This window comes from Bidens hawaiensis, unplaced genomic scaffold (genome assembly GCF_021521415.1).
Source record: "Bidens hawaiensis isolate Kalapana, Puna unplaced genomic scaffold, B.hawaiensis_p1.1 tig00023224_1, whole genome shotgun sequence".
Taxonomy (NCBI): Eukaryota; Viridiplantae; Streptophyta; class Magnoliopsida; order Asterales; family Asteraceae; genus Bidens; species Bidens hawaiensis.
In genome coordinates, this window is record NW_027493643.1 from 262908 (window position 1) to 272084 (window position 9177).

General features: G+C 31.5%; 1 protein-coding gene across 1 annotated transcript; it reads left to right on the forward strand.

Annotated features, from left to right (window-relative positions):
- Positions 1-2930: 2930 nt before the first annotated feature.
- On the forward strand, positions 2931-8875 carry LOC143567136 (embryogenesis-associated protein EMB8-like). The gene is made up of 14 exons (XM_077053624.1): positions 2931-3178; positions 3736-3825; positions 4942-5003; positions 5126-5226; positions 5921-6010; positions 6106-6228; positions 6326-6403; positions 6488-6573; positions 6712-6760; positions 7347-7403; positions 7487-7617; positions 7703-7786; positions 8384-8453; positions 8529-8875. The coding sequence occupies exons 1-14, from the start codon at positions 2931-2933 to the stop codon at positions 8715-8717; spliced, it is 1458 nt and encodes a 485-aa protein (XP_076909739.1). The 3' UTR covers positions 8718-8875.
- The last annotated feature ends 302 nt before the right edge of the window (positions 8876-9177 follow it).

The following is a 9177-nucleotide window of genomic DNA, read 5'->3' on the forward strand; positions in this document are numbered from 1 at the left end:
TTTCTTTTGAGAACAGCTTTGAGCTTTAAGAACTCGAAAGAACTCAACATAACAAGTTTTTTTTTGAATTTTTTTTACACATGTGTAATACGTAAGTGTAAGTAATGTATAAAAAATTACAGTATTTTTTTACACACCGAATCGACTTATTACACATGTGTAACTAACATTTAAACTTGTGTCATAATCAAAAATACTTATTCTCTCTTATTGAGTTATAAGAATTTAGGAACTCAATTAGAGCATTCACAGCCCGTCCCCCATCCCTATCTCTATAATTACACTACATTTCTCTTTCCTGTTTAATTAAATAATACTGTTTATACTTTTATCATTACATTTTTCTCTCTCCTTTACTCACAACCAATTCAACAAATATTAAAAAATAAATAGGGACAAACTTTGTTTCCCCAAATTTATAAAAAGTCACTATATTTCTGTTTCCACCCTATAATTTACACTCACAACCATTATAAACTTCACCCTATAATTTACCAATTTCTCTCAAATAATTATGAAAAATGGGTTGAGAAGGCTCTTACAACCATAAGTTTAATTAAATGTCCATTATTTTTGTGAATAAGATTAAATTTGAATAAAAATCTAAAGAAAGAGAAAAAAAACATTTGAAAATGGTTGGAGGGGTATTTTAGTAATGTTATAATTCAATCATCTTTTTTATACATTAAAAAAGTCAAATATATTTATTATTATTTTAAAGACTTTACTTCCAATTAAATTTTGTTTTATTTTTAAATCCAGATCACAAAATACAACATTTTTTTTTAAATCCGGATCACAAAAACAACAATTTAAATTATTTTTTTTCTAAATTTATTACTCAAATAAGATATTATGTAATGTACTTCATGTTACATTGGGTAACATGTGAATAAATACATATATAATGAATTTAGTCAATTTACTCAAATATAATATTACAATTCCACCATTTTTCACTAATGTTTGTCTTTTTTTTAGTTGATCATTTCTAATCAACACCAAATATATAAATTACCTAAATTATTATATAATACACAAATTACATAAGATACCCAAATTACACCAAGTATATAAATTACCAAAGTAGCCAACGGCGTACGTCCCCACCGCGGTACATTGTGATTTGTACACAAAAGAAAAAACAAAGTAGTCGCTTTTGCTCTTGAGTGATGATGGTTGTTGGCAATATATAATAATAATTTCTAATTCGCCCAGCTTTATTGACTCATTGAACTCCACATTCCACTCTTTCATTTCACTTTATAATTATTTTCACATTTTGTGGACCCAATATACTGAGTATCTTATTTTATCGCAACCTCAAATAATCGTGACACATGTGTAAATCAATTAATTTAATATAGAACTGTTTAAACGTTCTTGAATTCATGTGGTTGTTTGATGATATAATTATTAAGTGAATTAGAAAATTGTTGATATTATTAATATTAAATGTAACCCATGATGAAACTTTTGAGTAGAGTGTTTGATGACATTTGATTAGTTTTATTAAACTATACATCGTGGTGACTTAACATAGGCACTAACCTGTTCTTGCCATGTCATTTGCGAACACCGTAACATAATGCAACAATAGAGGGCTCTAACGGTCTTGCGTGAGCTGACTTGCAGCTGGCTATTGATTGTTGGAGAGGAATGTTTGGGAAAGTGGCTTGCGAGCAGGAGCTTTATTTAAAGTTTAGTCAGCACGATGTAACAAAATATTAAATGATGAATCCAGGGTCAACGAAACCCTACAATGAACAATTTTATAGCATAAAGTCACTAATTGAGTGAGATTCTTGACTCATTATCAAATATGTGCCTCATAGTGATGAAAAAACTAGAAAAAAATACAAGTAGGAAAATACAAGAATTACCTCGATTGTTGTACTTGGGAGACAGGCAAACTCTTTGTATGAGATCCAAAATATGTTTTATCGAGTGTTTAACACAAAGACTCAGCCCACAACCGTCAACATTTCATTTGCTTATTGTTGTAGTCAAGGAGCTTAGTCGAAGACACATTTGATGAAGACACCAAAAAAAGATATCACATAAAGACTCGTTAAAGTACTTGAAGACACCATTTCAAATCAATTTTGGAATATAAAAGTTTTTATTTTATATATTTATTATATTTGATTTTGTGAGCAATACTGTACCAATATTTTTATCATTACTAACGCAAGTATTGTCCATTTATTTATGTATTACTATAAATTAATAATTATGTGCAGGTCCTAAGAATAAATTATTTACGGGTCCTGAAGGGCACATTCCTAAATACACTGTATCATAATAAGGATCTCATAATTTTGTTAAAATAATACTAAATTATTCACATAGATTTTCTAACATAAAGTCTATAAAGACCACAAATAAAATACATATATAAAACCCAAAAACGACCACTTATAAGAGAAGTCCTAATCCAATCTCCATCTCTATAACTATATTAAAAACATTATCTTTTTCCTCTCATTTTTAATTAAACAATATTTTCTTTATACTTTTATTATTACCTTTTCTCTCTTCTTCACTCACATTCAATTTCTAAAACATTAAAAAGTTATAGAGGTGAATAATGTGTTTCTTCAAAATTTACCATAAACATTAATATTTTCTCTCTCCTTCTTTCACGATCACTTTTAACCCTCTCTAAAAAAAATAAAACTCTCATAACAACATATAGAGAATGGATTGGGAATACTCTGATAAAGTTGAGACAACTACCCATCCAAAAATATAAAAAACTAAAAACAATAATAATATTAACTATAGAGAACAAGTGTAACTCAAATCACTCTCTCCAAGCCTAGCTCCATAAATCAAAACAAGAATTTCATTCAAACTTCCTCACTCATCTCTCTCCACATACACAGAGAGAGTTTGAGAGAGAGAGAGAGAGAGCTTATTATTTATTAATGGAAGCAATGAGCTCATTAGCCACACCATACGAGCTCTTGTTAACAGCTCTATCTCTCATACCAATCACTCACTATGTCATCATAACAGTTTTTGTTTTGTTTGTGAAACTATATAACTTCCTGGAGTTTCATATTATTCAGGATTTGTTGAGTGGTTTCAGAGGTCAACAAGTGGAATTGACCTTCAATTCATGCTCTCACCTCTACAATGAAGTTGTCTCCAAATGCAAACTTCTTCATGGAAGGTGAAAAAACTTATCCAAATGAAAACCGACGCTCTAGTTTTATCTTTTCGTTTGTTTTTGGTTTTGCATGTAACTAAAAATGACAGAATTAGTGAGTTTTTAATTTTAATTTTTAAGTAGTTTATAAAATTTTAATAAGTAGTTTAACCAAAATATATTATTCGAAATTAATTATTAATTAACATCAAGATTTACGCTCATTTTTTTTTCTGCCAAAATTTTATGCCCAAATGGCAAGACTGAAACCGAATGGTTTTTAAAAACTAAAAAACTGAAATTTCCGATTTTGGTTCTGCTTGAGCACAAAACCGACCCACCGCGATCATGGTGGTGAGTGTAACATAGCGTGTGAGTTTGTGATTGGATCTTCAAATTGTTGATTAAATTCTACATATGGAAAGGATAGTATTACTTTTTTTTTGGTTAAACTGTATAGATGAATTTCATGAGATTGAATTTAAAGCCTCAAGTTGATCTAATTTTGAATTAAAATTGAATCAGAATCAGAATCAAAAGTAGTGTTTGGTATTTGTGTTCTAAAGTTGATGAATAAGTAGGTATATGGCTACTCCATGGCTTTCTAGTCCTCACTTGCAGACTACTTTCTTAAGATTCTTTGGGAGGCCTCCTGTTTTCAACTATAGAAGGTATTTTTATTGTTAGATCCTGTTTATTTACATCTGGAACCATTCAGATGTAAACATCTTATTCATTCAGACTTCAAACTGTTTGGTTTCAAATAGAAAAACATCTGATTGGTTAAAATTATGTCAAAATCATTCAGACTCATTGTTGTTGCTGAATGGGACGGATGCTCATTCAGATCTGAATAAACCAAACAGCCTTACTTTAAAGTCATTTAAACCTTTTTCTAATAAAAAAATCATTTAAGTTTTAATATTATTGGATTAATTTCATATATACCCATACAAACATTACATATATCATATATACCTAAGCAAAACTTAAAATATCATATATAAGCTTACAAAGTAACTAAAATATCATATATGCCTTTATAAACACAATTAAAGTATCATATATATCCCTATTAATTAATAATAATTTAATAAATTACCATTTTACCGCAATTTTTCAAAGAAATTAACTTCTATATATGCCCATTTTAACGAATAGACAATTCTACCCATTTCTGTTATATAATGTGTTTATACTCTATGTTATTATTTTAATTTTAATTGGTCTTTCTCACCTTTAACGACAACCAGATCGTCTCTCGTCACTTTTTCAAAATTGCAAAACATTCGAAGATTTATCACATCGAATGGTCTACACTGTAAAACCTTTTATCGCATCTAATCAAACTAGAGTAATATGGTTATTTTTTAAATTATTTAATGAACTGAGTATCTATGATATATTAATAACTTTGTAAGGGCATATACGATATTTTTAGTTTTACATGGGTATGTATGATATTTTCAAAATTTGTAATGGTATATATGACATTGCCCCAATATTTTTTTTGAACGACCAACAAACATAGAATGCCTAGGTATTCCGTACAGGGTGACCCAATGGCTAAAGGTCACCGCCAGCTGGCCCAACCCAAGCCGTATGGAGCCCTTAAGCGCCTCCAAGTTATCTCCAGTCCCGAGGAAAACCCACCCGCTCGAAGGCCCACTAACGGTAAAACTCGGATGCCCTCAGGATCGAACTGCTGGAGATCACAAAAATAACTTATTATAATGACTTAAGACCCTAGGTTTTTGTTACTCTACACGCATTTGGTTTTGTCTCAGGGAGATATTTAGCACAGGTGATGGTGGTATTGTAGCTCTAGATTGGTTGGCACAACATGACGGTAACGTCTTTTTTGGTTGCGTTTAGTCTAAAAACATACTTACAAGTTACAACCATATAATCTGTTTGTATCAAAACCAAAAGGAACCTGTAACATATTTTTCGGGTTCGTTTCTTTTTCAGTGACGGAAAACAATGACGCGGGAAATAATGAGGTTCATCAAGATGCTGACACGCCCGTTGTCATAGTGATCCCCGGATTGACAAGTGATTCTGATTCTGTTGTAAGTTTGACAACACTTATAAGTAAATTACACTTTTCGTCCTTTAGATTTATACTAAATTTTTAGTCTCGTTCTTAAACTAAGATAATAACAACAATTGTTTTTCATCTTCAAATTTGTTTCCACTAACGGGAGTTAACTTTTCCGTTAAGTTAGGTCATGTCCCTTGCATATGAGGGTGTTTTGTCCTTTTACCCCATATTTACTATAAAATTATTTTTTTAATAAAAAAATATTAAGTGGTAAAACGACCACCACCCCCGTATGCCTCGCACATGACAATAATTGTTAACGGACAAATTTAATGTTCGTTAGTCAAAAGGACGGAACGTGTAAACAAATTTGAACACTAAGGACGATTGTTGTTATATCCTTAGTTTAAGTCCAATCATGTGCCTTGCATACGATGCATTTTCGTCCTTTTACCCATTTACTTTAAAGTATATTTCATTAATTAAAAATATATTAAGTGGTAAAATTACCAAAATACTCTAAATACCCTCACTAACGGATTTTAATGTCTTCTTTTAATTTGAGTCACATGCCTTGCACATGAGGCCATTTTCGTCCTTTACATCATTTACTTCAAAAACTATTTTACTAATTAAAACAATACTAAGTGGTTAAATGACAAAATTTCTCTTATTTTATTTATGTGATAATAATATTGATTGTTATTATGCTTGCATGATAGTATATAAAACATCTCACTTTCTACATGGCTAAACGCGGTTGGAACGTTGTTGTGAGTAACCATCGAGGACTTGGAGGAGTACAATTAACTGTATGTAACTTAAAAATTTTGATTCCCGTGTTTTAGTTTCTATCAAGCTTTTATTTTCGGCTATACTATTAGTGCGGTGTTTATTTGTAATACAGTCTGACTTCTTTTATAACGGTGGATGGACCGAAGACTTACGTAAAGTGGTCAAACATATTCGTTCTCAATCCCCTGATGTTCCTTTATTCGTTGTTGGAACGAGTCTTGGTGCAAATATGATGGTAAGTTATATTATACCATATAGATATAGATATGTTAATACTTAATATGCTGACCAGTCAAAGTCAAATCATTGACCTGCATTATTACTAATTCCAGGTGAAGTATTTAGGTGAAGATGGGGATGATATTCTTATAGATGGGGCTGCTGCTGTTTGTTGCCCTTGGGACCTTTTGGTTGGTATTTTATAAACATAACATAATATGTTTAATAAAAAAGATGGTTTTTGTGTTGTATAACTTTCTCTGTGTTTTTGACAGCTTTGCGACAGATTTATTGGGCGAAATGCGGTGCAGAGGTTCTATGACAAGGCTTTAGGAGCGGGTTTAAAGCGTTATGCAAAGATGTATGCATTACTTTAAACACTACTTTGATATATTATCATTTTGGTTTAATATGTTTGAGGTCTCAATGTTTTATTTTCCCAAAACTACGCGGTTGATGTATGATTTGTTAACTTAATACTTTATAATAATATTTGCAGGCATCAAGACTTCTTTACACGCCTTTCGGATTGGGATGGCATTGAAAAGGTATTTTATGATTTAAACCAAACGTTGAGTGAACCGTTTGATGGGAACTTCGTCTATTTAATAAACGAATGAGCATGAACAAAATTTTTTGTTCGTTTGGTTAAACGAACGAACATGAACACATCTCTCATTCGTTCATTTATGTGCGTGAACATTCATAAATTTGCGTTTATTTAATTTCGTACGTTTGTGTTCATTAAAATATTCATTAATATTATTAGGTCCATTTCAAGTTAGTCTTGTTTCGGTAAATTTCTTAGGACCAACACATCCTTATTCACATTTAATTTTAATTGCTTTTGGTTTAGCTATGTCCGTTCAACTATTTTCAGCTATCATCGTTCATTTACGTTTGTGAACCATTCGTTTATATGGTTAATGAACGGACATAAACACACACAAACACATTAACTTTCTTAACGAACGAACACAAACAAGAAAACATCGTTCGTTTTAATGTTGGTGTTCTATCATTTGTTCTGTTTACGTTAAATGAACGAACACGAACATGATTTATTCGTGTCTGTTGGACCCCTTTACAAAATTTCCAGAATTGTGTTAAATATTTGGATGTGTGATCTTGCAGGCACGCAGAGTTCGTGAGTTTGACACGAGTAGCACTTGTAAGATTGGAAAGTTTGATGTAAGATTACTTTTCAGCATTTTTTCGTGTTTCCCATTTAATATTATACATATTTTTGAAGATCATGTTTGTTTTTTTTCTAGACCGCGGACATATATTACAGGGTATCTAGTTGTGCTAGTTATGTGAGGCGCATAAAGATACCACTCCTTTGCATCAGTGCACTAGATGATCCAGTTTGCACCAAAGACGCCCTTATTTGGGACGAATGCCGGTATACTATCCTTTTAAATTTAATAAATATCACATTCTAATAATATCTGACTATCTTATATGGCTTGGTTTTGTTGTTGGTTTAGGGCGAATGAGAATGTCATTTTAGCCACAACACAGCATGGGGGACATCTCGGATACTTTGATGGGATGGACGCGAAGGGCGTTTGGTAAAACCTTTTTTGTATCATTTACATCATTTCTAACACATAAAACTTTTTATTACATAAATTATACATCTAACACGATTTTGGTTAATTAAACATAAAAGCTTGTTCGTTATCTTCAACATAAGCCTGTTATTAAACTAGAAAGTGAGTTATGTTGGTTAAGTTCAACTTAAGCGCATTGTAAACTGAGAAAATCACGAAATAACCATTTATCTAAGTTTGTTATACCTCTATGATCATGTCAGAACAATTTTACATATATAGCAGTGACATGTGATTATGTGAGATACTGGAGCTTTGGTCGTGTTTAGTACTTTTACTCGCCTAAACCCTTATATATTTTCATTCTATACGTGAATAATACTACATTCGTGAATGTATCCGCAATATGATGTCAGTATCATATTAGTTTATGTTATTATCGATGGAAAAAGTCATATACACGAGTAAACTAGCTAAATCCATATTTGTTTACATAAGCATAACACACCTAAAAAGGGATATATTTGCAATTTTCTCTTATAATGTTATCTAATAGTCCAATAATCCCAAGTTTCCTGTTTATGAACATTATTGATTAAACCCGGGCGTTTGCAGGTGGGTTCGAGCCGTTGATGAATTTCTAACCGTTCTAGGTTCTAGCAAGCTAGTAAAACGACAAAACAAGGTTAGAAAAAACACACTAAACACTAACCTTAACTAGCAACAGTTTGCTTAATGACAAATTATTTTCCTCTTTTAGATGCCGGATTCCCTCCTGCTCGGGCCTCGGAAATCGCTAGCCGACATAGTTCCTAATGTCGGTTTTGCAAAGAAAACCGACAACCAAATACATGTAGACAACTTACCAAAAGTGACCAAGATTTCTGAGACACACACCACATTTGATAGTATAACATTCTTTCTGAAGAGATTTATGGATCAGTTCTAGCAACCAGATGGATAATGATAGTATTCATGTGTGACAGTAATTGGTGTTTATGTATACATGAATACATGATCAAGATATAAGAAGTGGTCTGATCTGTATTTTTTGTAAAGAATAATAATAAGTTTGTAACGCCCAGTTTCGTGATCTAATGAAGTGTTGTTATACTTATGTCATCTTTTTTACTGAAACTTATGTCATCTTTTTTACCGAAACTAATTTGGAATTTAACAATCTAACACGTTAAATATACAAAATATATCGAATCAACGTATCAAACATGACATGGTGTTTAGTGATGCATTATTTTTTACACAACTGACCAACATGAGTGTGACAAACTTATCATGGTCGCTTTTGTGCGAGGAGGGTTGTCATATCTTTTAGTTATAAGTCGAGTTTATACTCACTAACAAAACTGAAATCATATTTATTCAAATGTTTTTAACCTTCGCAATTGGTT

What these genes read in the sequence shown, in the direction of transcription:
- LOC143567136 (XM_077053624.1), top strand. Translation starts at nt 2,931, where the DNA reads ATGGAAGCAATGAGCTCATTAGCCACACCATACGAGCTCTTGTTAACA. An exon ending in CCTGTTTTCAACTATAGAAG is followed by an intron (nt 3,826 to 4,941) that starts GTATTTTTATTG and finishes GTTTTGTCTCAG; the next exon opens with GGAGATATTTAGCACAGGTG. An exon ending in TTGGTTGGCACAACATGACG is followed by an intron (nt 5,004 to 5,125) that starts GTAACGTCTTTT and finishes TTTCTTTTTCAG; the next exon opens with TGACGGAAAACAATGACGCG.